The sequence below is a fragment of the Synchiropus splendidus genome, chromosome 18 (genome assembly GCF_027744825.2).
Source record: "Synchiropus splendidus isolate RoL2022-P1 chromosome 18, RoL_Sspl_1.0, whole genome shotgun sequence".
Classification (NCBI taxonomy): Eukaryota; Metazoa; Chordata; class Actinopteri; order Syngnathiformes; family Callionymidae; genus Synchiropus; species Synchiropus splendidus.
The window spans coordinates 542942-568277 of record NC_071351.1 but is presented as its reverse complement, the minus strand read 5'-3'; the positions used below and the strand labels follow the sequence as shown (position 1 = coordinate 568277).

At 53.2% G+C, this 25336-nt stretch overlaps 5 protein-coding genes across 17 annotated transcripts; 3 read left to right on the top strand and 2 right to left on the bottom strand.

The window, feature by feature from the left end:
- Positions 1–350: 350 nt before the first annotated feature.
- On the bottom strand, positions 351–5095 carry dtx3 (deltex E3 ubiquitin ligase 3). 2 transcript variants are annotated; one of them, XM_053848554.1, is made up of 4 exons: positions 4050–5095; positions 1509–2305; positions 1110–1327; positions 351–1042 (listed from the first exon to the last, which is right to left on the bottom strand). In XM_053848554.1, exons 2-4 carry the CDS (start codon positions 2289–2291, stop codon positions 967–969), a joined length of 1077 nt encoding a protein of 358 aa, XP_053704529.1. In that variant the 5' UTR covers positions 2292–2305; positions 4050–5095; the 3' UTR covers positions 351–966. The 2 variants fall into 2 exon arrangements, with proteins under 2 accessions (XP_053704529.1, XP_053704527.1); XM_053848552.1 differs by lacking the exon at positions 4050–5095 and adding an exon at positions 3183–4035.
- LOC128749205 (prostaglandin E synthase 3-like) lies at positions 4726–10363 on the top strand. Of its 3 annotated transcripts, none has more exons than XM_053848563.1 (8): positions 4726–4880; positions 6990–7103; positions 8430–8499; positions 8565–8663; positions 8844–8933; positions 8998–9042; positions 9115–9142; positions 9684–10363. In XM_053848563.1, exons 1-8 carry the CDS (start codon positions 4873–4875, stop codon positions 9692–9694), a joined length of 465 nt encoding a protein of 154 aa, XP_053704538.1. In that variant the 5' UTR covers positions 4726–4872; the 3' UTR covers positions 9695–10363. The 3 variants fall into 3 exon arrangements, with proteins under 3 accessions (XP_053704538.1, XP_053704535.1, XP_053704537.1); XM_053848560.1 differs by having other exon boundaries at positions 9681–10363; XM_053848562.1 differs by lacking the exon at positions 4726–4880 and adding an exon at positions 5062–5291 and having other exon boundaries at positions 9681–10363.
- On the top strand, positions 9685–25178 carry troap (trophinin associated protein). 4 transcript variants are annotated; one of them, XM_053848550.1, is made up of 14 exons: positions 9685–9790; positions 20377–21198; positions 21548–21752; positions 21823–22093; positions 22164–22210; positions 22285–22330; positions 22487–22602; positions 22670–22700; positions 22772–22848; positions 22928–22993; positions 23753–23839; positions 23902–24130; positions 24694–24872; positions 24982–25178. In XM_053848550.1, the coding sequence occupies exons 2-14, from the start codon at positions 21131–21133 to the stop codon at positions 25090–25092; spliced, it is 1533 nt and encodes a 510-aa protein (XP_053704525.1). In that variant the 5' UTR covers positions 9685–9790; positions 20377–21130; the 3' UTR covers positions 25093–25178. The 4 variants fall into 4 exon arrangements, 3 of the variants coding, with proteins under 3 accessions (XP_053704525.1, XP_053704524.1, XP_053704526.1); XM_053848549.1 differs by having other exon boundaries at positions 22279–22330; positions 24982–25177; XM_053848551.1 differs by lacking the exon at positions 24982–25178 and adding an exon at positions 24576–24636 and having other exon boundaries at positions 22279–22330; positions 24694–24750.
- Positions 10515–13846, top strand: LOC128749201 (lens fiber major intrinsic protein-like). Its single transcript, XM_053848556.1, has 4 exons — positions 10515–11824; positions 11889–12053; positions 12126–12206; positions 12295–13846. Exons 1-4 carry the CDS (start codon positions 11465–11467, stop codon positions 12478–12480), a joined length of 792 nt encoding a protein of 263 aa, XP_053704531.1. The 5' UTR covers positions 10515–11464; the 3' UTR covers positions 12481–13846.
- On the bottom strand, positions 13452–20018 carry stat6 (signal transducer and activator of transcription 6, interleukin-4 induced). 7 transcript variants are annotated; one of them, XM_053848547.1, is made up of 19 exons: positions 19706–19727; positions 18817–18952; positions 18611–18755; positions 18452–18532; positions 18208–18382; positions 18034–18137; positions 17674–17822; positions 17481–17597; positions 17254–17421; positions 16349–16442; positions 16160–16282; positions 16007–16099; positions 15154–15357; positions 14995–15089; positions 14575–14918; positions 14444–14504; positions 14306–14377; positions 14074–14190; positions 13452–14004 (listed from the first exon to the last, which is right to left on the bottom strand). In XM_053848547.1, exons 1-19 carry the CDS (start codon positions 19710–19712, stop codon positions 13920–13922), a joined length of 2370 nt encoding a protein of 789 aa, XP_053704522.1. In that variant the 5' UTR covers positions 19713–19727; the 3' UTR covers positions 13452–13919. The 7 variants fall into 7 exon arrangements, with proteins under 7 accessions (XP_053704522.1, XP_053704521.1, XP_053704520.1 ...); XM_053848546.1 differs by having other exon boundaries at positions 14306–14504; positions 14575–14724; positions 14785–14918; XM_053848545.1 differs by lacking the exon at positions 19706–19727 and adding an exon at positions 19832–20018 and having other exon boundaries at positions 14306–14504.
- Positions 25179–25336: the final 158 nt, after the last annotated feature.

Sequence of the window (25336 nt, the reverse complement as noted above, 5' to 3'; positions counted from 1 at the left end):
GGCGCCTCACACCCGTTACGGTGTCTAATGTGGCCCTTTACATGACAGCTACCCGTCTCACGCGGCACTGTTGTTACCTACCAAGTTACGCATCATATGCCGTGATCGTTACATGTGGTTACGTTTTAGTTCAGACGCATCATGCGCCCTCCTTCCTGGTACGCAGTGACCCTGGGGTACATTTGAACTGCCCACCTCTGCTTTATTGGTTCACCAGATGTTGGTGAACTTGAGTCGGTCACAACCTGCCTGTGAAACTGGAGCATGCTCCCACTCCAGCCCTCATATAAACGGTAATTCTGAGTTCCAAAACCCCAAACCCCGGGCCAGACAGTGACTCTGGCCCAGACTCAAACATAAACTTTTATTCAAGTATTAAAAGTACACTTTTGTCGACACAGATAGAAAAGGAAACCCACCAGCGAGTCCACATCCCACCACAATGCATAGAAAAGTTTGCACAGAAGTCGACAACAATCCCGCCTTGGCGTCGCCTTCGCCACACACGAGCGGGCTCGCTGGGACGAGACGTCGCCGCTGTCACAATCAACAAGGCACGTCGACGTCAGTCTGCACGAGCGACGAGAAACGTTTGTGCCTCACGTTTGGTTCGTTTGCCCTTTTACGATTGACATCTTCATTTATCTGACTGCTGGTCACATGGTTGACGCTGGTCATGTGACGACCAACATGCGGGAGACATCATGTGATCACGCCGGCAGCAGAAAGTCCCTGAGGAGGGGGGTCAAGGGTGAGGGACTTCTGCCCGAGGCCTCCTCCTCAGGTCCTGGGCTGACTGTGACTTAGAGATGAACAGAAGTTTGACAATAAAAAAAGAATCGAGGAAAAGCAAAGTCCAGTGAAAGCAGTTGTACGGTGTGGTGGCTGCACCCCGGGTCCTCTTCCATTGGCCAGCGTCTCTTCACTGGGAGGTCCTTCTGCAGTCCTGGAAGCACTTTACGGGGCTCAGTCAGCCGTGATGCCCTTCTCCCTGAGCTCCTCCGTCACACGCACCAGGTAGGTGGGGTCCGGGAAGCCGAAGCTGACGACACAAAGGGAGCGGTCAGAAACGCTCACCAGAAGCACCACCCGTCTCAAGCCGAACTCACCAGCGGGGGCCGCCGAAGATTGAGGTCTTATGGTGGATGTCATTCCAGGTGATGACGTTCTGCAGGCCCGTGGTCATGGAGGTACCGATGGTGAAGATAAGGCGCTGTTCGAAGGCCCGGCGTAGCAAGCCCAGCACGCGGTTCCCCTCGGGGCTATCAGGGAGGTAAGCCACTCGGTCGGTGCCCGGGTACCGTACTCCGGGATTGGGATGTTCTGGCTGTGGAGAGTCAGGACAGAGCTGAAGGACAATCCTCATCCCACAAAAGGTTGATCAGGGCTTCTCATGCGGTCACATTCTGTTTGTCCGTGTTCAGGTCAACACGTCCATTATCATCAGGAAACGACAGATAAGGGCCTGCAGCAGACCCTCGGCGTGATGAATGGACAAGGGGGCTCACCGCTTGTAGGCCAGGGGGGAAGCTGTAGATGATGCAAATGCAGCCGAACCCCTCGTGTCCAGGAAGCTCCAGGTCCGGGTCGCGCTCCACCATCATGGTTCCATTTATGGGCTGGTTCCCGATCAGCTGACCGTAGACCAGCCGGCACACCGGGCAGGCCTTCTTGACCTTGAAGGCCTGTTCCAGGCAGCAGCGGCAGAAGGCGTGGCCGCAGCGCTCCAGCATGGTCTTCTCCACCATGTCTCCCATGCAGATGGAGCACGTACCGCCATCGTCCTCGCCGTGTGGACTGACGGCGGACTCCGCCTCCGTCCCGGGGGTGTGGTCTTGGAGTACAGAGCAGGCGTCCTGGTCCGCAGGTGGTCGGAAGCGCTGCAGCTGCCTCTGGGAGCGGCGGGCTGGCACAGGATCGGGCGGCAGCACGCTTCCCTCGCTGCTGGAGTCCAGCACACAGGGCAGCAAGGCCCGCTTCCTGCGGGGGGTGCCCTCCAGCTTGCTCATCTCTTTGCGAGCGGAGCAGCACAACTCAATGAAGGCCTTGCGGGTCTCATTGGAGACGGGCGCGTCGCTCGGCCGGGCCCCACCGGCGTCTCTGTAACCAGGAAGAGGCTGCAGCCTGACGGCACAGCAGCCGCCGCGCTCGCCCCGCCTGACGATGCCCGCACTGGTGCCTTGCCTGTGCTGGAAATCCACCAGGAGGGACCTGCCTGCCGCAGCCAGGTAATCCCACACGGCCTGTGACACCAGGAGCTCATCTGTGCCCTGGCCAGGACGCACACTCATGTCCTCAGAGGAAACTGCAGAGAAACAGCAGCAGATGAGTGGAAGACGCAGCCGGCTTCAGGTGAGTCACAAGAGTCCGTCTCAAATAGGTGACACGCGCGGCCTGAGGCCAAAGAGATCTTGGTCAGTTGTGTCGCTGAAACGTTGTACCGGTCGCAGGTGAATCTACGTTCCTTCAGACTGCTCTGAACACAACAACGTGTGACTCTCGTGTGTGTGTGCGTGTACCTGCTTTATCCTTGTGGGGACCAATCCTTGACAAAAGACAAGAGCCTCAATTTGAGGATCAAGACCTCAAAATAACTGGGTTTCAGTTGCGGTTCCTCGTGCGTTTTGAAGGCTTTGGTTGGTGAGGGAGAGGCTGGGGAAAGGGTGATGGTCCTCACAAGGATAGAGATGTGTGGGGGGGGCTTGTTTATACTACTTTGAGGAGACAGATTCTTGACAAAGCACTATCCGCGTGGGGACCGCATGCCCTCACGGGGACCTCTTGCCAGTCCCCACAGGTCCAAACCTCAATTTGAGGATGAAGACTTCAAAATAAGTGGGTTTCAGTTTGGTTCAGAGTCCTGGTGAAGGCTAGCATTTGTTTTGGACGGTCAGGTTCAGGGGGGAGCCGATGAGAAACCTCACAATGTCCCAGCAAAAAACGTCAATACAAACACTTTGGTGTGCGCGCGCGCGCGCGCGGGTGTGTCAACAATCAAGGCGTCGTTTGGGGGCAACAGTCGGCTGCACTGAGCCACTAAAGTGCCATGAAGGCGGCGCAGTGTGAACGAAACAGTAAGATGTCGGAGCTCGTTCACCGGCCGACGACGTCACGCCGGGGCAGATGTGAGCAGCTGGGCTCGGCCGCAGGAGACACACGGTGAACACAGCGGCGGACTTTACCTTTCGATCCCATCAATGCTTCGGGTGGCGGACACGTCCTCCTGTTGAACACGGACACTGGCGGGCTGAGCAACTCCCAGCTCGGCCATTCTCCACGACAAGCACGCGCGGCTCAGCCACCTCGCGACATGAGCTCAGACTCTGGAGCCTTTCCCGTCAACATTCAGCATCGCGCGGTGGTCAGGCTGCTCGAGGGAGACGGAGGCCTTCAGCGGAGGAGCCGAGGAGCGTTCATCTGGAGCTGTCACGACAAGAGCCGGCCACCCGATCTCGGTGACACTCCGACGGGACCAGGAACCGAAACCTCTGTCTGGTGATCGACGTTCGATCCCGACCGTGTCATGACAAGCCCCTGACGTCACCGATCACGACGCGTCGCGTCATGCTAGCAGTTAGCTGCTAACATGCTAGTGAGCGTGCTCGCGTCAAAACCCCTGTCACGGATGTTGACGCCTGGTCGGCGCTGCCCTTGTGACGTCACCGCCAACAAAAGAGCCCCAAGCGATCGCCGCTTCTGGCCACGCCGTTCAAATTGGTTCGACGTGTTTCTGTAAGTCGCCTGTCGACTTCTGTGCCTTTCATTCTGAGCCAAGCCTGTGCCGAGGCTCTCACTCAGGGGCCCCAGGCGGCCAGCGGAGGGCCCTTCTTCATGAGTCGTGTCAACAAATCACATCCTTCTGAACCCAGCAGGATTGGTTCTCTATTTATTCTGGGGTTTTCTGTCACGTCAAAGAACTGCGATGTCTTGAAGACAAAAGTCATTTTTGTACCTGGATATCGATGAGTAAAAGGCTTACACCCCAGTACCTGGTCTGGGCGGTGGTTCTGAGAGTCTCTCAATATGATGAGGCAAAGTTTTGAACTCACAGGTTAACGTTGAAAAACAGGAGCAAAGGCCAACTGTTGACTCGTTCTTTTCTTCTGCTGGTGCGGAGAAACACTGAAGGACCAAAGTCCAGAACGTAAATCTGTTCTGGCGATGATGACAAGTCTCTGCAGAGAGGAATTAAAGAGCGACAGGGTCATTGATGACTTAAAGTCTTGTCGGCCGCCGGGACAGATACACTTTGATTCAAATATGAGAGCTTTATTCACAAAGCAGCAAGACGTAGATGAGTCATGAACCACCAAATTCATATTTGACATCATTCTATCCATTATAGACATATAGTATTTAGGTGAGGCAATACTTGTCTTGATGGAGAGTCAGGGTTTGAATCAGCATCATCACCACTGCTGTTCAAACTCTCTTCCAGCAGTGACTAAACATGGCTCAACCAAGCGGGAGTCCTGCTGTGGCAAATCTCCTGCTCCCGCTTTCCCACGGCCACCTGACTCACTCCGACCCCTGCTGTGGCCTTCATGGTTGCAGAAAGCTCCTCTGCCTGCCGCTGGTTCTTCTTAAACACTCCAAGCTGCTCCAAAATGACTGCCTGCACCTCGCATAAGGTGGTTTCCTCTGCCGGAGAGCAACATCCCTCCTCACTCACAAAGCACTGTTGCTGTCGGACCCCTCCCTGCCGCGGGGAGGCGCTGTTCTATTCGCATAGACGTGAAAATGCAGAGAACTCTCGCGAGAGTGGCCGATGCGCGTGTTCTCTTGAGTGAAGTGCTGGTGTCTTCCAACGTTCCACTTGTGTGAACGGTCCAGTTTCGTGGGTCAGCAGACGCAGCAGAGAGCTTCCTGACAATGGCGATGTGAGTACCGGAACCCTGTCGGGTGACGGAGGGAGGCAGGCGAGCTGCTCCTCTCTCTCTCTCTCTCTCTCTCTCCCGCGGTGACTCAGCGAGCTCTCCAGCGCAGCCTCCTCTGTTCCAGCCAGCCGCCTCCAGTCACGGCCACAATGGCCGGACAAGACTGGCCATATATGGAGTGCTGGGCACGGTCGCTCTCCTGTCTCCCTCCCAAAACCAGCGGCAGTGACCGCCTCTGTCACGCGGGGCCGCCGCCGCCGTCAGAGCGGTCAGAGTCAGAGTAGCCTTTATTGTCATTGCAGCAGATGGTGCTACGGAATTGAGCGGCACCTCCCGTGTGCAACAGCATAATAACAAGAGCTAGGTGGGAATAAAGTGCAGCGCAGTGTAAACAAAAGATGCTGACATGTTCAGGTATGAAAAGTTAAGCAGGTAGATATTGTTGTTATTGCTCAGTCACCGGTGGCCAGCGGTGAAAAGTGCAGAGTGCGTGAATGTCGGTGCCAATTCAGATTGGACTTTATTGCAACGACAGCTCTTGGATGGAAAGTGTCCCTGAATCTGTTTGTCCTCGAGCCGAGTGACCTGCAGCGCCTGCCAGAGGGCAGCAGCTCAAACAGACCGCGGTGTGATAACCGGCCTGAGGTGATGATGTTCTGAGCTGGACTGAGGCAGCGGGAGTTGTAGAGGGTGTCCAGAAGAGGAGGCTGCAGAGGGCAGCCACGATCCTCTGCGCTGTGCTGCCTGCCCTCTGCAGCCTCCTCTTCTCTGCCTCAGTCCAGCTGGAGTACCACACCGTGATGGCAGCAGACAACCCGTGCTGGAGCCTAGAAGGTCACCAGCAGCTGGGTGTTCAGGCTCTCCCTCCTGAGAACCCGCAGGAAGTGAAGCCGCTGCTGGGCCTTCCTCACCAGAGCTTCACCCAGTCGAACCTAAACTCTGCTGCGCAAATACTCCAGTCCTTACGGTAGACTGCCAACTCAAAAGCCGGGAATCCAAGGTGATTTCAGCTCCTTGGAAAATGCCTTGATAGCTGACAGACATCTGAATCCATATGCATATTTAGCAAGTCACGTACTACAAGTCAGCAAAATGAAAATGTTGATTGTTATTGTACAGTAAGTGTAAGTAATGTACAAATAAAAATCCTTATTCGTGTTCAGCAGGTCATGTTCTATACATGTGCAAATGTAGACATACATATTTGTACTGTGGAAATATCCATTTATCACTAAGTACAGTGGAATTCAATTATGACAAGTGTTAGGCAATATGTTTTTATTCATGAAAAGATCCTTAATATTTGATATACAGTACGTACAGTACATACAATATATATGGTATATTTATGGAAAGTTTCATGCAGTGTCACTGCCAAAATATTTTTTTTTGTACAATAAGTACAGTGTAATAGTCATTACAACTGCTTGGCAACATATTTTTATTAATTATATAAACAGATCCTTCATGGTCAACGAAAATCGGACTTCAAATTCTTGTTCAAAACTTGGGGAAGCGTTTGTCTTTTTTTTCTCACATGAGAGCAAGTTGAAAAGCAAAGCAGTCTTGCGAACAAATTGTTAAAATGAAGTTCTCTTCATGAATGAAAGAAGAAGGTTGTTGACAGTCACAATGTTATAAGCCATGAATAATGTGCATTTTATATCCTGCTTTGCCAGGGCAATGACCACTCAGCAGGCTTTTAACTAGGATTTTGAAACGGGCGTCCAAAGCCACGCCCCCGGCCCATCCCCCCCAGACGTGACATAACAACAGAAAGCTGTAAACATCTGTTTGTACAAAAATAACTTTTCATAAAAGCAGAGATGAACTCAGTCGCTGTTGCCAGCCTAACACTCTCAGATGCAGGGGTCTCCTTGGCGGCTGTTTTCTAAACTTTCACACATTTAAAGATTCATTCATTCAAACAAAATATACATAAAGGCTTGACTCTTGATCAAATAGAACAGCGTACATTTTTATTGTTAAGCTATTTTGCTTGTATTCGGCAAGCGCTGTGTGCCGAATGTGTGCTTTGAGAACATTTGAAGAAAAGCTGTGAAGTCATTTTGTTTACAATTGTTTGGAGCTTATCTGTGTTTCTGTCTCCAGGCAGCCGGCGGCAGCCAAGTGGTACGATAGGCGCGACTCTGTCTTCATCGAGTTCTGTGTGGAGGACAGCAGAGATGTGTGCGTGGCTTTTGAGAAGTCCAAGATCAACTTCAGGTGAGCTTTATCCTGTGCAGATTTGCCCTGGGGGGATCACGGAATCCCACACGCGCACCTTGACTTTGGAACTTTCTTTTTATGACATTTTTTGCATCAGCAACTGACAATTCGCAATTTCCCTTCCAGCTACCAACAAACCTCAAATATACACTTTACAATAATGCAGTACAACGATATAGTAAACGTGATACATTTCACCAAACAGAGAGTAGAGTCCGAGTCTGAGAAATGTCCACATAAAGAAAGCAGAAAAAATACATCATCAATCAAGCAATCGCTCTATTATCTACGGGCATCAAGGAACAGCTTCCATCGTTTATTCAAAATATGGGTTTGAAGTCTAAGCAAGTAGGTGAGCCGTTGCATCTGATCGATTTCCGTGACTTTGTCAAGCCACATCTGATATGTTGGTGGTTCAGGTTTTTGCCATTGAATTGTAATGCATTTCAGAGCAGCTGTGAGAAGCATCTGCCCGAGGTCGATGTTTCCCCGCCTCTCAATACCCACAGGAATCACTCCCAGAGCTGCTGCTTTAAAATCTGTGCAACGTCTATTCAGGAACTTGAAAATGTTTTCCCTAAATGAGAGAAATGTTTTGGAGCATGTCCAAAACATGCGCGTGTGATGACCCATGTGCGCTCCATAATTTCTCCAGCAAGTGTTAGGACAGGTCCTATTCATTTTTGCAACCACCTCTGGTGTCGGAAAAAATCTTTCCATTTAAACTCCCACCATGTGTTTGCATGAGTGACATGATGTGCTTCCCTACATGTTTGTTCCCAAGTTTCAGTTAGCACGTGGCGGATCATTTCACTGGCCCAACCGGCAAAAAAAGAAAGGAAACTCATTTTCACATTTCTTATGTATGCCATGCAAGTTTCTTACAAATGTCTTTTGTCAAGAATTTATCAAGATGTTTGCATCTGCGCCAGGGAACTTTGGAGTTTGTCTTTTGGCTTGTGACCTTTCGATTGTTGTTTGCGGAGCGGAAGTAAACGGAGCGGAGGATGGTCTTACCGCGATGTTTTACCCTAACACATGTCCAACTTGTTTGCCTTCCTGGTGGGAGTATCCACAGACTTGTTTGCAGGTGTTCCAATCCCCCATCATGGGGAATGGTGCGTCCCTAGTTGGAGACCACTCTGTGTAGACGGTCAGTCGAGCGCTCTTGCTGACACACGTTCTGGCTCACTGTGCCTCCAGTAGCTTCCCTCCGGCACGTCTCTCTTCCACACCAAAACAGTTTATCAGCTGCAGAATGTCAAACCACACGGTTGTCTGGGTTGAAGGATGTGTGAAAATTGACCTTTGGGACTTCTCCAGCTGCATCACTGGGTCCAAAAACATCAAGCAGCAGAACTCCTTGGACCTGTTTGGAGACATTGATCCAGAAGTGAGTTGAACTCCTGTCACACAGGGACGTCTTCCCGTCCAGGTAACTTTGTGACTCTCTGGCAGGAGTCCAAGCACAGACACACCCAGAGGTCGGTGGTCTGCTGTTTACGGAAGGCTGAAGCCGGGAGGTCATGGCCAAGGCTCACCAAGGAAAAGACAAAGGTGAGCTCCTCCATATCTGTCTACCTTCAGCACATCATGCATGATACATGGCCAACAGTGTTTGCCTAGGATAAGCTGAGGTTGTTTCGGTGTGAGCATTTGACTGACAGATCACAACGACCCTTGACCTTTACACGTTTGCTTGCTGTGGTGTGAGAGTGCTTTTCTCGTCTCCCTCAGTGCAACTGGCTCAGCTTGGACTTCAACAACTGGAAGGACTGGGAGGAGGAGTCGGAAGACGACCTGTCAAGCTTCGACAGATTCTCAGAGGCGAGTGAGCGTCCGTGTCTGTCCCGGTAGACTGACCCAACGGGATGCGCTTTGTTTGCTGCAGATTATGAACACGATGGGAGGAGACGACCTTCCTGATCTAGACGAGGTGAAAAAAGTGACCACCTGTTTCGCTGCTGGTTCACACGGAGAAGCTCTAACTGTTGGTCCTCTTTTGCAGCCTGAAGGTGCCGACAGTGACGAGGAAAGTGAGTTCTTTCTTCTTCGTCTCCATATCTGCTGATAAGCAGAGTCAATATTCGCCGGTTAAATGTTATTGCACAGTCGTCCTCTGCAGCTCATTTGTTTGGTGTTGATGACTGTTTTATTGTGACATTGAAAACATTCTGGAAATGTGCGGGTGCACGTGTATTGATGTTCTTGCGTCTTTGACAAGACACTGATCTTATGAGGACATTTTGGCCGGTCCACATCGAGTTTTAAGGGTGAAAATGTCAAAATAACTGGCTCATTCCAGTTGGGAGTCCTGGTGAAGGTGAGCCTTTGTTTTGGATGGTGAAGGGTGAGAGGCTGGGGAAAGGCTGATGTCAATGAGCGGTCCTCGGAAGTATAGAGATACATGCATGCATGCATGCATTTAAGCATCTCTGTCCTAGTGATGTCCAGTTCTGGGGAAAACTTTGGGGCCCTTTTGCCAGACCCGACAAGAGAGTGTGGGCTGGGGAAAGGCTCATGGAGGCAATGTGTGTGTGAGTTGATGTTTGCTGACATCTTGTCTTTTGTCAGAAGCCTTGGACTAGAGGCTGCGCCTGGAGCCCAGCAAGTCCAAACCAGAGTCCAGACTTCAGCCGCTGGAGAGTCGTGTTTCACCACTGGCTGACGGCTGCTGGATCCAGGTGCGTGTGTGCCTCGTCTGGTTTCTGCAGACCCTCTTTTATATTACCTTTGCTCTCCTCCTTTCCTGTTGTCCAACTGTTTCATTGACACTCGTGTTCGCTCCTGACCTGCTGGCTTGGCAGCCGCGCACAATATCTTTTAAGTCAATTGGTGAGGATCCATATCCCGGATTTGACAGTCCTCACTTCTACTGCTCATGCGATGTGGTCCTCAAGTGTTTGGGTCTCCAAGTGACGTGTTTCCAACATGGTGACCCTTCCTGCGGTTCACTGCCCTGCAGTGACTGCTGTCCGCCGCTGGAAGGAGGACCTTCCCAAACAGTCCACTGGCTTCTTGATGGAATTCCGGTGAGGGGTTTTGGGAATGTGGGTCACAACCGCTGCATCTTGGTGTGGGAAGGACCCGTCTCTCTGGGACACTCTGACGAACTGTGCGGAGCCCTGACCACCGACTGGAGGCCTGGGTGGAACTTCACCGTTCTCTGTGTTCGTTCAAACAGGCTGGTTTGCATTGATGTCGCTGTGCGTTTGTCTTCCATGTTTCTCGTGAATAAAGTCCCACTTGTCATCCCACTTGGTCACTTGTTTCGTGTCCTCAGCCTCAGTGCTGGTGTAAGGACGAGCAGACTTCAGGTCCACTGATGCTCATGAGGCATGAACCGACCAGAGGCTTCATCTTTTCAGCAGACACTGCAGTGAATGAGCGTGTGCCTCACCAGTTGCTCTGTCGCTTCACACAAACACACCGGCAAAGTGTCGACTGCAGCATGTTGGCTCCAAAACAATCGCCGTCCTCAGCGTTCTGCTTTCAGCCGCAGCTGAATGTTGCCTGTTCTGGATTTGCCCTGGTATTGTCCGTGTTAAACCTGCGCCGTCATCGGTTCTGCTGCCAGCGTCCTGCCTGAGACTGCCACTTTGAGCTTCTGTTGAAGGCCCAGGATGAGGTCCATTTCTGTCACACTGGACAAACCAAGTTTCACAAGAGCGATTCTTTCCTAGATTTCAGCCTGGCTTCTTAAGTCCTCCACTGTCAGTGGAGCATTTCCAGAGGTGTCACTGTTTGGACACGTCTTCTGTGTCATGTTGCCGATACTGGTCGATCTTGCGGTTTATCTCTTTGTGTGAGGACCAGTTCTGTGGAAGAGTCTTCATTGTGAGCATGTTTGTCTTAGCAAGGACCGTTTTGTTGGTCCGAACGAGCCTGAATTGGATGATTGAAACTCAAAATAACGGGCTCATTACTACTGGGTTTCAGTTTGGTTCAGAGTGGTTGAGGTGAGCCATGTGTTTCAGATGGTTGGGTTCAGGGTGAGAGGCTGGGGAAAGGGTGATGGCCATGAGTGACCTCTAGAAGTCCTTTCAAGGATAGAAAAACAAGCGTTGGTGTGAGTGTGTCCTCCTGGTCTCTTCTGGGCCACAGTGGCTGACCACGACTGTACCGCAGGATGGAGTTCTGTCCCTCCCCTCACCACCCCACCCACCCACCCACCGGGGGGTTATAAAAAGCTGCTGACCCGGGCGGCTCGGGTACAGAGACAGAGAGTCTGCTGGACATGCTGGACCTCTGTGTGGCGCTCATTCATGTGTCCAGCTTTGAAGGCGACAACCTGGACATCATAATTTGAGTTGAGGTCTTTACTGCAGTTTTTTTGAGTTGTTTTTTTTTCTGCCACTATGTGGGAGTTCAAGTCCATGTCCTTCTGGAGGGCAGTTCTGGCCGAGTTCTACGGAACCATGCTCTTTGTTTTCTTTGGTCTTGGGGCCTCACTGCGCTCAACTTCCGGCCCGCTCAACGTCCTCCACGTGGCCTTCTGCTTCGGCCTGTCTGCGGCCACCATGATCCAGTCCGTCGGCCACATCAGCGGCGGCCATATTAACCCGGCTGTCACCTTGGCGTACCTGATCGGCTCCCAGATGTCTCTGTTCCGTGCCGTCTTCTACGTGGTGGCGCAGTGTCTCGGTGGTCTGGCTGGAGCTGCCGTGCTGTACGGGGTCACGCCCCCCAACATGAGGGGGAACCTGGCGCTGAACACAGTAAGGTCACCTCTGAACTTTGCAGGTTTTGTCTCTCACAACTAACGTCCTGCCTGGTGCCCAGCTGCAGCCCAGCATCAGCCTGGGCATGGCCACCACCATGGAGGTCTTCCTTACTCTGCAGCTGGTGGTCTGCATTTTTGCTGTGACCGACGAGCGCCGCAACGGTCGGCTGGGATCCGCTGCTCTCGCCATCGGCTTCTCCGTCCTGATGGGTCATCTGCTCGGGGTGAGGCGCGCCACCGAACGTTTTGCGCCGTGTCACGCGGGTGTTTAAGACTGCCCCCTGTCTCCGACGCAGATGTACTACACCAGCACTGGGATGAATCCGGCCAGGTCTTTCGCTCCAGCTGTGATGGTTCGGAACTTTGTCAACCACTGGGTGAGTTTGGACCTGCCAGGATCACGACAAACAAAGAGTTGCCTCCGACCGGTGAATCCAGATTGCTCCATGAAACATCTCTTGGCAGGTCTTCTGGGTCGGACCTCTGCTCGGAGGCGCCGTCGGAGCGTTGCTCTACGACTTCATACTCTTCCCTCGTCCCCGGAGTCTCTCGGAGAGACTCGCCACTCTGAAGGGGAAGCGACACCCCGAGGGGGAGTTTCAGCAGGAGAACCGTGGAGAACCCATCGAGCTGAAGACACAAGCTCTATAGAAAGCGTGTCGGAGCCAGCGCTGCTCAGGTCCTGGTCCATCCTCGTGCCACTCAAATACCTCTGCTGCTCTCACGGGGCGCGGGCGGCCTGGAACAAGACGAGGGCGCTGCGCTCTTGCTGAGCATTACTCCGCCTCCCACACCTGGACTGCAGCACGGAGACTTCCTCATGGAAGACCTGCCACTGGTTTCTGGGTTGGACCCTCCGGACGCATCTAACTCTTGACAAATCGGCTCCGTGCATCTTTTTTTTTTTTTTTTTTGCGTTTTCAGTCTGAGGGTGAATTCATGAGAGGAACGGAAGGCGCGTGTGTGGTGCTCGTGTGTGTTGTCCAGAGCGTCTGTGATCCACTGCAGCCGGTGGTTCACACACGAGTGAACACCCACACACTGCTCCGACGTGTTGCTGCGCTTGTTTGATTCGACATTGAAGTCTGCAAACCTTCTGATGTCACTGGTTTCAGGTCCGGTCTGTGTTGCGTGTGTGTGCGTGTCAGAGAGACATTTCAGTAGATGATTTCTGAGGTGATGATAGTGGGACCCTGGGCGTGCCGGTTTGATAGCTCCCTCTTCTGGAGAGGGGTCGGATGATGTGAGTGGCTTGAGGTTGTGGACGAGCGACTCGAATCAGCGCTTCTGGTCTCTTTCTGGTGCTGGACCGGAGTGGTTCTGGTGTGGATGGACTTCTTCTAGCTCCATTTTCTGCTCTCTATGAGGCGTGTTGAGTTTGTATATAAAGTGTGATTCTTTTTTTAAACCAATTTTCTCTGGATCATATGAACTCTGCTGCTTGAATCTGGTTTCTCGTTTTTACACGTTAAAGTTCCTCCACTCCTACAGTTTCCTCTGTTTTTCCTCACAACAAGTTTCCACCACGCTGGTGTGAACACAACCACCTCTGGCGAAGAAGGACCGGGTCCTGGGTTCGGGCTGCACGTCACTCTCAGTGGTCGGAAACCTCAAAACAAACGTTCACGTGTGCATCCACTTTATTTTCTCGACATCCAATGGCTCTTGACAAAAAGCATCAGCAAAAGTAACAGTCTCAAATGTTTTGAAACGCCGTTGGAGCCTGTAAGGTTTTGGAGAGCAGGCCTGCCGCTGTTCAGCCGACCGGTCAACCAGTGAGAATGAGGCCCCCACTCATCGGCGGGGCCCCTCACAGCTGTGTGTGGACTGGTGGAGTTCTCACTTCTGCCTCAAGTTCGGTGTTGCCGTGTGTGGAGGGCGTCTGCAAAGCATGAAAAAATGCACGGCCGAGTCTCCACCGTCGCTTGGCCGGCAGGTTAGGCCGGTATATGGCCGAGCTAAAAGCCTGGTGGAGGTTCAGCTGTGGTGTGAGCTGGGCCAGGTCCGACCCGGGACACTGATACTGCGATATAAACGTGAAGGTACAGTGCAGAGCATGCAGGGAGCCGTGGGCAGCTGAGTTGCTCTCACTAGAAGTCTGCTGTTGCTCCCAGAAAGGATCCCGTCTCTGCCTCGGTCAGCAGGTTTTCCAGGTCCATGTTGGTGACGGGGGTCCTGAGAGAAGAGGCCATGTGATCAGTCGTGATTCCACCTCCGGGTCAGGTGCAGAAAAGCTTCACCCACAGGTCTGGGAAGTCCATGCTGGGGTTTGCGTTGAAGTCCACGGTTGGCATGAGCGAAGGTTCCATCTGCTCCTTGGAGAGCATCGGCTGAGGACTGAAGGCTGGCTGGAACTGATGCCTGGGTGAGAACAGGGCAACACTTTTCAACAGCCGCCTCCCCCCCCCCGCCCAGCTCAGCCTCTCAGGGAGGTCCTGCCGCACATCACAAACAACATCCACAGTGCCACACTCACGATTGGAAGCCCAGTGAACTTGTGGAAGCGTCGAGTGGAGCCGCCACGTTGGGATCATGCTCCGAGTCGTTCCTGCAAACACAAAACACAAAACCTGGAGGAGTCGGCTTCTCCTGAGCTTGGCAAAGACAAACTGACGTTCCCACGATGGTGGCCAGCGAGACGGGGATGTAGCCTCCTCGCCGGACCTGCTGCGGTTCTACTTGGAGGAAGATCAGAGATGAGTGACCCGCGGCTCACGTCCGACACCGGAGTCCTGCCGAGTGTACCGGAGTAGTATCTTCGGAAGACGTCGTTTTTGTGAAACTCTGGGTACAGATGAGTGATCTCCTTGATGTCGCGGATGCGGTCACCAAGACTTCGGATGTCGAGGTCCCGCTTGGAGAAGGGTTGGATGTTCTGGATCATCCGTCCACCAGCTGAGAGGCAAGCGGAGTGAATGGCTGTGGACGCATCACATCTGAGCCGGCTTCTCTTACTCTCACTGGCAGACACGTATGCGATGGTGATCCCGCCGATCTCTGAGTCGCTGAAGCGCAGCAGGAACGTGCCGTTGGGACGGTCGTTCAGGATCAGGTGCAGATGCTGCTTCCCGATGAAGCCGAATATGAGCCTGGGGGAAGACACATGAAGGAGGTCAGTGGAGGAGGCGCGGCGCTGGAGAGGCTGCTGCTGAAGAAGGTTCGGACCCGTCGCTCCAGTAGTTCTTCAAGTGTTTCTTTGTCAGTTCCAACACTCCTTCAAACCACTGCCAGAAGGTGAACAGCCGACCCGGAAGGACTTCCTATGTCAGCAAGAGGAAGGTTTGGTGTGTTTGGTTCACGCGCACGCACACGCCGCTGTTGCACCTTGTTGAACTGGGACCAGGACACCATCATGTTGCTGAAGTCGCCGTTGAAGTCCGGCTTGTCGAAGATCTTCTGGGCCAGGAAGTGCAGGTTGAAGTCGTCCAGCAGACGCAGCGTCTGCACCTCGGAGGTGAACTTGCTGTTGAGCGTGCTGCACATCTGTCGCCACGGGACTCTCTCAGGAACCACGAAGGAAACGCGGTCCTGTTGAGCAGCATGAGAAGGAACACTTGAGCCTGAAACAAGCGGCTCTGGTAGTGATGGTGGGGAATGCATGGAGAACACCATGAAGCTCCACTACTTCAATCACGCCGTGACTTAGCGACGGGTGAAGGATCAAGCGCTTTTGAATCCTGACAGCCGCGGGACGCTCCCTGCAGACAACCTGCTTGACCGACTGAACTGACGCTGACTTGATGACCTGCTGTACACAACATCATTGAAGTCGTATCCCACGTCTTGAAATAATGGGAACATGTATCATCATGTGAAAAATGGTTCTTGTTTTGAAACGTTTTTACATTTTCTCTGTGAAATTAGACCTTGAAATTCATTTGAATTGGAGTGGAACAAGTCGAAAATCTGAGACAAGCTGGCAAAGAGTGAAATAAGTACATTCTTCTCCCACAGCAGATCAAGATGGTGCCACACGGCAGGCCACTTGGCTCCACCCAGACGTGTGAGATTAGATTCCTACTTCCTTCCTAATAAACACAGTTTGGCGAGACTCCACAGGGTCACGTGACTCTCTTCAAGCGGCCCGCGCACCCACGCGGGGTTGCTCTGTAGTAGCCATGGTGAGCCAGACAGGCCCCTGGACCGAGTCGGAGTGCGTCACGTCTGGAGGACTCACCGCTTCACAGAAGGCACAGTCCCATATGATGGTCGCCAGGGCGTTGTTCTCCTGGCTGCCGTGGACGATGACCACCAGAGGAAGTGAAATCATCTGCAGGGCGAGGGACTCGTTCACGACGCCATCTTGGCAGGAACTCAAGAGTCCTCCTACCTGGATCCTGCAGGGCGTGTCGCAGCCGGTGATGGAAATCTCCGACGAGAAGAGAAGCGCAAACTTCTCCTCCGTCACAGACTCCGATCCTTTCCTGTCTGCCCGCTTGATCTTCTTGATGTACTGAGAGTTCATCACACGTCAGAGTGAGTGGAGAAGTGCCACCTTCCGGTGTGTGTGGGGACTCACCATGTTCCTGAAGGTGGCGCAGGTGCTCTTGGTGGCGGTGTTGTGTTCCAGGATGGCTGTGTTGTTGATCAAACCTTCCACGTTGTCATTGCCACTGGGATGGGAAGAAAGTCGTGGTGGGACTTCAACCGGTCAGGAATTGGTTACAACAAAAAATGTGTGAAAATGTTTTGTTTAGTAATCCACTGATGCCACTGATGCAGCTGGGATGAGAACAACAGCAACAAACATGGAGGAATCCTCCCTGAACCAAAGCAAACTAAAGCATCTGTTTGCTTTGGTTCAGGGAGGTTTTTCACTGCACAAGGTCCAGGGTTTCCACCACTCTGGATGGACTTCAAATATTACCAAGACATGAAAAGAGCTTGAGTTGAACTCAGGTGATGTCAAGACTTGAATACAGCCACCATGGTGGTTTCTTGTCAAACTGATGCAGGAGAGACAATATTGTCTTGTTTAAATGGACGTGTGGCTCCATCATTGGATTCAGTCATAGACCACATTCATTCACATGGAAGAACGTGGCTTCTTCTGGCCAATATTCTGATACCATTAAAGTGCGATTCATTCATCACAAATCCTCTAATGAATTAGAATATTGGGCGTGTTTTTCGAATCCCAGCCCTAAAAAAAGGTGGCGGACTTGTTTTCTTTCCTCTTTTCTAGAAAGCGTGTGGAGGAGTCATGTAACTTGAGTCCTGCGTCCTCAATGTAGTTTTTACTGAGCTCCATCTTGTGAGTCTCTTCAGAGCTTGCGGTTTTGGGACGAGTGCATGGCTACGTGAACTGAAGTTTCCTTTTAGTTTGTGACTTTTCCCCCGTCATACTTGAGCGTGCGCCGCGGCGGCGACTTGAGCTTTCATCTGAAACCCACTCTGCTCACACAGCCAGGTGTTCCCTCTTACCTGGCAGCTCCTCCCAGGTTCTTGGCCTGGAGTTCGTTGATGATCTGGGCCTTCAGGACCACTGGCTTCCCTGGTGCCATCTTCTCACCGAGCAGGTAGCGGACTGTGGTGGAGAACTTGGACTGGGTCTTGATGACCTGGGGCGGCTGCTTTTCCACCACCAGAGAGCTGAAGCAAAACGGTGCCGTGAGCTCTTGCGTTAGGAGACGCTACTTTCAGAGCCCTACCTCTGGGTCAGCACCTTCAGAAGCCGGGTCAGCCTCTCCTGAACTTCTGGGATGGGCTTTGAGATCAGCATCAGTTCCTGTCGCAGCTTGACATTGACGTCCAGCAGTTGCTCGCACCTGCCACCACAGACGCAAGCATCAGAGCGCTTCCTGTCCGGCCTGCAGACGGGTCCCAACAAAGGTCGGGCCTCACCTGTTCTGCAGCTCATGGAGGTTGTCGGTGAAGGGCTGACCGATCGTAGCCTTGTACTGCTCCCAGTGCCAGACCTTCAGCATTCCCAGGAAGCGGCTCTGACACTGGTCCAGAGCGTCCACACTCTCCTGCAGCAGCTGGAACCGCTTCTGCAGAGGACAGCGCGCGTGCGCACGCACGTGTCCCTTAGAGCAGAGGTTCTTAACCCCTCTGATCCCGGGGCCACCTTTCCAGAACAAATGGCTCCGGGGCCCATTCAAGTAGTCGATCTGATTCACTACGGTGATTTCATTTGTGTTCAACAACCAGACATGTAAACAAACCAAAACCTGGTGAAATGACATGAAACCGTGAGCTCACCCCAGAGAATGTGTCCACGTTGTTCTGCAGCTGCTGAATGTGGTTCTGGAGGCTCTGGACCTGGGGGCTGACGGGGTCCAGTCGGCCAGGCTGCATGGCTGCAGCTGCAGAAGGGAAGGCAGAGCTGTAGACACACCCCAAGTTTGACTCTCTTCACTTTCAATGGGGCGTCACCCTGCAGAGACTCGTAGTTCTGTCGGTCCCAGTTAAGGTCCTCCTGCATCTGGTGCATCTTCTGTCGAAGATACTGAACCTCGTGAACCTTGGCGACCAGCTGGTCCACGTCCTGTGAGCTGGAGAAGATGGACTCTGGCGGTTGATAGCTCGGAGGCAGCGGCAGGAGGGAGGCCTGTCTCACACACACACACGGTCCATCAGGGCAAAGACGGCCACAGGTCACGGAGCGGAGTTGGCTCACCTCCTGAAGCACTTCCCTCTCCTTCTGAAGTGTCTCTCTGACTATCACGGCAAAATGCAGGGGGCGCTGCTGGAACACCGCCTGAAACGCATGACGGTGTGTGTTAGTGTCTGGAGCCTCGGGAGAGGAGCCAGACCTGGATCTGATGGGTCCTCTGACCAGGTTGCGGCTGATCTGCATCAGCTTCATGCGGTCCACCACGTTGGTGTTCTGCTGGGAAATGGACTGCAAGGAGAAGATGATCTCGTCCAGAAGTGCCCGAGCCTTCGGCTCCTGCTCCGCGTTGTCCACTGTGTAGTCGTCCCTGTGCAGAAACACCTGGGTCAGAGCCACCAGTCAGAGCCACGTCCGCTCACCTCCTCTACCATCTTTGCTTCTCAATCCAGTCGGCCAGGAAGTGGCGGACTTCGATGGGGAAGCGGTCGGCAGGATAGAGCTTGTTCACCACGTGGTCAGGCAGGTGCTGGATCAGCTTGCTGATGTGGGTCCACTGAGCCATTGCTGCTGTGGGTCAAGGCGACAGCAACAGTAAACCTGATGTCGAATGACCTGATGCCCCACACTCCTCCTCCTCAACATCTCCTAAGACGAAATCACTCGGTCAAGAGCATCAGCCGTCAGTGCTGAGCCAGCAACCACTTGGTGGCGCTGAGGAGTCAAAACCTGAGGCTCCGGGGAGTCTCCAGAGGAAGACCAGCGGACGGTGGGAGCAGGTCGTGTGACGCGCTTCCCTCGACCGTCTCGTCTCCGAGCGGACTCTCCTGACTGACCAGTCAGCCTCGAGAGCATCCTCGGAAGGTGGTCCCAATGTTCCGCCTGAGTGGAGCCCTCGGTCAGAGGGACCAGACTGTCCGCAGCGTGGGACAAACGAGATGATCATGATCATGATCACGACGGTGAAGGGCGAGACTGGCGGCGAACCGTTGGGTCCAACTCACCATCGACGCACTCAGAACATCCGAACGGCTTCGCGGAGAGGCGGCTGGCGACGTGACGAGGCGAATACTGACGGACAGCCGTCACTTCCAGACGAGCGGAGGGGTCCGGCCCGGGACTCGAGCCTGTCAGAAAGCACCCGGAACTGAAGTTCCAGAGAAGCTCGGCTGGGCGGAGTCACCCACTGACTTCCCGTAAATGTCGACACTGTTGTGCACCCGAGACCGGACCCCAAACCACCGGATCTGACTCTCTCAGGAGTCCAGCCCACATCGTCAGGTCCCACGCTCAAGTGCCACCGGTGGCGTGGATACTCACGCGTCATTGGCAAACTCGAAGGACTGGCCGGAGCGCCCCCAGGTTGTCAGCAGCCAGCACGGCAACCCTCCTGCTCCCCTGTCCCTGTCCCTGTCCCTGCTCACCGAGGACCGGCGCTGACCGCACCTGGACACGCGAGCGAAGCCTGGTTCTTGCGGCTCGGGGAACCCAGCGGAGCCTGGTAGAGTCACACCACCTGACCTGACGAGGGTCCAACTCACGAGGGACGTGTGAGCCACCTGTCATTCACGCGGTTGTCGTGAAGGTGGCTGTCGCTGTCGGTCAGAGTGTTCACGCACGAGGATTGCTTTGCTGGAGACCTGGGGCTGCACACGAGTGCGCTTCCGCCTGATCCGTCTGCATTGAAAGAAAAGAACCAGGTCTCATTTCAGTGGCCGCCGCCAAAAGCCCAGGGTTCCTCCGAGCGACCAGCAGGGGGCGCACTTCAGGAAGGCGCCGGGGTTTTCAGGGCTTTCTCTGACCTCACGCCTGTACAGAAGGGAAGTGAAAATGACAATCACAACAGGGGGCCTTGGTTATTAGGATGCACACATTTATACACGTGTCAATGATTTTTTCCAATAATTCCTAACTCCTTCATTTTCAGCAAAAGTGATGGCCTCTTTCACACGTTTCATTTGCTCTGACCTGCGTGTGTTTTTGTTTGACAGGTCACGCAGCCAGTAGATGCTGACACGCCACATCTGCACCCAGCCACAATGATCGCCAGTCCTCTGAAATACCACAATAATACCATGACAGTTCAACACAGAAACGACTTCAATGACACTTACAAACGTAAATACGTCCATTTGTCATATGTCCATTGGACATTGGTGTTGCAGCACATCAGGGCAAACAGCAGTTCTACTCAGTTGAACTCTGGTATAAGATCGGACATCCGTTCGCATGGAGACCACATGAATACTACATTTATGCAACATTGTCGTGGAGTGAAACATGAAAGACATTAAAGCTAGTGTCTCGGTAAGTCAATATTCCTCGGGGGGGAAAAGGCTCGAAGATATAGACGACCCAGAGTGGCGCGTGAGATGATTCGCAGGGCGTCCGCAGCTGTCGACATTGCGCGCCGGTTCAAGCTGTCCGCGGCAACACTGGGTCACGCGCTCTGCGGCGGCGTTGTCATGGAGCTGTTTATGAAAGTCGCTCGCACATTGGTCAGCTCAAGTGACGCATGTCGCTTCTCTGCTCAGCGATTGGCTGGCCTCAACCCTGGCTGACCAATAGCGGAGCCCGCCTGGTATGAACTGCAGGAAGTCGACGCCGGAGCTTTAAACTGCGCTGGAATTGAACACACTCCGTCGGGATCGCTGGTGGACGGCTCGTCTTTAGTTTCAGCTTCCCTCGTGTGGCGCTCAGGTTGGCCTCCCACCCGTCTCGCCGGAGCTCGGTCTCTCGTGCACCATGACTGACTCACCCGCCGTCTTGCGACCACAGACCCGATCCAATCAGATCAACAGCGACTGTCTGAGGTGAGTCAACCTCCGCCACCTGCTTCACCGGTCCGTGTGTCCAGCCTTGGTGTGGCGTGGGGTTCACATCTCCAGCCGCCTGGAAGGCGACTGGCCCTTTGTCAGTCTGGGTCCATCACATCCCCACACCACACCACACCACAGCACAGCAGCGCTGGCCTGGTGTCTCAGACGGCTGGGAAGGAACCCGGCTCCTGACCCGCGGCCTGGTCACCTTCCTGGACTTTGGGCACGCTGAGATGTGTCGGAGAGCTTCCTCATGTTGCTCCAGTCATCATGCTTTGAAGCATTTTCTGGTGGAAGGACCATGTTTGAGTCGCCTCCTCCCATGTTCTCTCCCTTCACTCAGAAGCAACAATGTGAGCAACAAAGAACTGAGGTCCTCCAGGACCGGCTCCGCTCCTCCACCCAAGGAAAACTCTGAGAACCAGGATCCGCTCAAGTCCAACACCAACAAGAAGACGGCATTCAGGCCCAAAGTGAGTCGCCTGCCGGTGCCAGTGAAGTCTCTCCAGCCGCCGTCCCACAGTGGGTGGGAAGACAAGCCTCTGACGGTCAGTGCTCATGGTTCTGCTCGGGTTCACCAGCCATGTACACTGCACTTCAATTATAGTTTGACTTCAGGGCAAAGCGACGAAGAAGAGGTGCACTACCCGACCGGTGCCCTTCAATCTGTCGCAGCCCAGAGGCTCCAGAGTCAACAGCCTGACCTCACCAGCGCTTTTACAGTGCGCAGCGAGCGCTCAGACTTTCCGACCCAAGAGTAAGCCTGGGTCAGTCACGGCGTCGCTCCTCGGGCCATCTGTCCCTGCGACCTCCGCTCACCGTGACAACAGCACGGCGCTGTCTTCCAGGGTCAAAGATCCAGCTGTGACTCCGCAGGCCTGTGAGCTTGGTGAGTGTCCTCCACTGGGTGACTTTGTTTTTTTTTTTTGCGTTTCCTGGACGGGTCTGTTCTGTTTCAGACCAGAAGGAGAAGTCGTCGAGGTCGCGCCAGCTTCTCCGGACTGCGGTAGGTTCCCCTCTGAACCGGGCGGCTGCAGGGTGTTGTTTGTCATGGCTCTTTTCGTTGTTCTTCAGCCACAGAGAGTGCCGGTCAAGCGGACCCAAGAGAAGACCCCAGCCACCCAGGGTACGCTTGCACGCGCTCAGATCAAGAGCAAGTGGATGACCATGTTCAACCACCCCAGTAGATTCACTCAGCGAGTCTTTGTTCACACTTAACAAGGGAAGGGCCCCTGAAGTCGCGTGATATTGGGCCCTGATCCAGAGCAGTGTTCTCTTCCAGGATCTCTCAAGTCGGCCCAGTTTTCTACAGACCCAGCAGCTCTCAGGAGCATTCTTCAGAACGAGGGCTTGAAGACCCCCACAGCCTGTCCGGCGAGGAACACCCCCCTCTCCTCTGTGCGTTTGTTTGGCACCCATGTTGCGACGTCATGATCTTGACTGGCCCATCTCTTTCTGTCCCCAGGCCCTGAGAGTTCCAGTCAGAAAAGCAGCAGGTCTGGAGCAGCTCTTCTCTCCTTTCTGCTGTTTCTTGAAGACTCATGTGTCCACATGATGTTCTCTGCAGAGTCGTGTGTCACTCCAGCGCAGCGGTGGAGCCCACAGCGCGTCCAGGACACCAGGCACAAGCCCATGTCCTCCATGGTGCGCCCATGATGTCTGTCCCTGCTGGGTCCCTCACCAGAGCTCTGTCCTCATGCTTGTGCTTCCATGTCCTCCTCAGAAATGGTTTCATTCCTGCCCTTCACACAGAGTGGGGAACCGCAGTACCTGCCAACTGCCGCGAGAGGTCAGTACTGGTGGGATGCTCCTCCTCTGTGAGCACAATAGGGAGCCCGTTTCATGTCGGGGCCGCCTTTCACCGAACAACAGCACGGACGCATGACCCTGGATTTCGTTTGTGACCGTATTTACTCTACTGACACGTGAACAAACCAAAACCTTGTGAAATGACATGAAACCATGTGATCAGCGCAAAGATATTTGTCATGGAAAAGTCCAACCAGCAGCAGAACCAAGTCATGTTCATCACATTTACTAAAGGAAAAAAGAAAAAAATACTCTTGATGCCAACTGTTGAGAAAATTGGAAAAACTGAATACCTTTCTGAGTAAAATCAATATAATGAAACCATGTCTAAATATGATAAAATAGAAATAATATATCTTATTTAAGCCAATTCACTGACTCACTACTGCCACCATACGTGGCTCATGGATTCCAACTGACTGACGGTCTCACGGTCCAGAGGGGCGAAAAACCAAAAATGTGTAGCTGCCCTCCAGGGGGCGCTCGCGGCCCAACCATGCGTCTCGGTCCAATGGTTTAGAATCACTGGATCGTAAAGCACCTTGCATCTTTAAACTTCTCGATTCATTGAATGCACCACATGACAAATTTCAACGTCAAGAAAATGTATCCCAATGTAACTGTTGTCAGTGTCAGAGCTCTGGCTCCACATGATGATGATGATGATGATGATGATGATGGTGGTGGTGGGGGGGTGTGTGGAAGAAGTGACCGTGTGAGGACCTTGTCTTGTATGAAGGCCGTGGTCCAAAGACTGTTTGAGGACCCCCCGAGCCAAGAGCAGGATCCCGTGAGCCAGGAGCTGCATCAGTCTGCATCCACAACCGTAGGCAACAAATACGCTTCACTTTGATCACTTTCACTGGTGACTAATCCAAGCTCCTTCAGGAAGTCACCAGGTCTGGTCTGGACCAATGTCCAGAAGAGTCTGGGCAGCAGCAGCCGCAGCCGTTCCTTCAGCACCAGCAGAGGGACTCTGTAATTTTTTTCTCCACGGGTAAAAAGACATTCAGAAGCTCGCACTTTGAGAAGAGACAGCACCACGTCAACCAGCCACAACCAGGACCCCTGACCTCTGCTGGCACGGAAGCCGCGTGTCTGCTGAAGCCGCCTCAAGGTAATGTTTGTGTGGCACTTGCTTGTGCAATCACCCGACGTCAGGGTTCTTCACCCTCTCTCTGGCCACGGCGCCTTGGTTGACAGCACCACAGGAGCCTGGGCCAAAGCTCACTGGTGCTTCAAGTCCTGTAGAAACTCCCTGTTGACTGGTGAAACACTGCAGCTACTGACACTGGCTTGTTCTGTTGCCAGGCTGTTTGCACAAACACATGGCAGAAGATGTCTTTGTTTCCCATGTGTCCAGAAAGAGGCGGCAATATGGCTCAATAGATCATGCTTCATTGATGTGTTGACTGACTTGAAATCACTGTTTGGATGGGATCACTTCTCTTTTGCATGATGTGACTGTAGTTTCCAGACAAATCCTTGGCTTCTCTGCCTGAACTTGCTTCATAACAACAGTGATTCTTCCTCTCTTCACATGTATTTGGTGGTGCGTTTAGTTGTTCAGAGCCACCTTTTAAAGCCCAGAGAAGACGTTGACAGTCCATGAGCATCAGTACAGTTGAGTGGAAGTGAGAGTGTGGTCACTGCTCTGGACTTATGTCACTTTCATTACAGACATGAGTAAAACTCTCGGTCCAGCAAGCGCACTGCGACAGCGACTCCCCCTGCTGGAGGACCTTCTACTAGACCTGGAGATCTCCACCTACACCTCCATCCCTGCTTCTGGGGTCACAGCCACAGGGCCTCGCTGTGGGAACCCTGTGGCCTCGTTCCTGCTCTGTGAAGAGTCCAAGGTGTGTAACTGGTCTGATGGAGCGCGTGCTCCCAGAATGTTCTGGACTGTCGGTGCTCTGGCGGCAGTGTCTCTGTTGTGGTCTAACGACAGTGACTGCTGGTTTTCAGAGCTTCGTTCCAATTGTGTTGGATCCCTGCTGGACTCAGTCGCCCTCGCTGCTGGAGTCACCGTCTCCACAGACGGTGGATGGGGACGGGGGTGGACCTCAACTGGTTTGATGAAGATCACTTTCCTCTCACTGTGTTGACGTTGTAAATAAATAAATGAATAAAACTTCCCGACGGCACACGTCCTTTGGTCTCTGTGGTTATGTCCCAGCGAGTGCTCCGGCCTCAAACCACCATGTCAGAAGAAACTCTCCAGGTGTCACCTGTCGTCTGTTGGTCTGGTAATGTCATTGCATTTTTTTCAAACGTGGGACCAAATAAGAGGTTTGAAGAATCTCCCCTCCAGCTCCACGGC

Excerpts from the sequence above, each read along its gene's own strand:
- dtx3 (XM_053848552.1), bottom strand. Across the intron at positions 1,328-1,508 it reads TCCCCCCTGGCCTACAAGCG|CCAGAACATCCCAATCCCGG; the intron begins GTGAGCCCCCTT and ends GACTCTCCACAG. Across the intron at positions 1,043-1,109 it reads ATCTTCGGCGGCCCCCGCTG|CTTCGGCTTCCCGGACCCCA; the intron begins GTGAGTTCGGCT and ends TTGTGTCGTCAG.
- LOC128749205 (XM_053848560.1), top strand. Across the intron at positions 7,104-8,429 it reads AAGTCCAAGATCAACTTCAG|CTGCATCACTGGGTCCAAAA; the intron begins GTGAGCTTTATC and ends GGACTTCTCCAG. Across the intron at positions 9,043-9,114 it reads ACCTTCCTGATCTAGACGAG|CCTGAAGGTGCCGACAGTGA; the intron begins GTGAAAAAAGTG and ends CCTCTTTTGCAG.
- LOC128749201 (XM_053848556.1), top strand. The coding sequence starts at position 11,465 with ATGTGGGAGTTCAAGTCCATGTCCTTCTGGAGGGCAGTTCTGGCCGAG. Across the intron at positions 12,054-12,125 it reads TGATGGGTCATCTGCTCGGG|ATGTACTACACCAGCACTGG; the intron begins GTGAGGCGCGCC and ends TCTCCGACGCAG. Across the intron at positions 12,207-12,294 it reads GGAACTTTGTCAACCACTGG|GTCTTCTGGGTCGGACCTCT; the intron begins GTGAGTTTGGAC and ends ATCTCTTGGCAG.
- stat6 (XM_053848541.1), bottom strand. Across the intron at positions 17,598-17,673 it reads CTCCATGAGCTGCAGAACAG|GTGCGAGCAACTGCTGGACG; the intron begins GTGAGGCCCGAC and ends CTGTGGTGGCAG. Across the intron at positions 14,505-14,574 it reads CTTCCGAAGATACTACTCCG|AACCGCAGCAGGTCCGGCGA; the intron begins GTACACTCGGCA and ends TCCTCCAAGTAG.
- troap (XM_053848549.1), top strand. The coding sequence starts at position 21,131 with ATGACTGACTCACCCGCCGTCTTGCGACCACAGACCCGATCCAATCAG. Across the intron at positions 22,331-22,486 it reads GAAGACCCCAGCCACCCAGG|GATCTCTCAAGTCGGCCCAG; the intron begins GTACGCTTGCAC and ends GTTCTCTTCCAG. Across the intron at positions 24,873-24,981 it reads TGCTCTGTGAAGAGTCCAAG|AGCTTCGTTCCAATTGTGTT; the intron begins GTGTGTAACTGG and ends GCTGGTTTTCAG.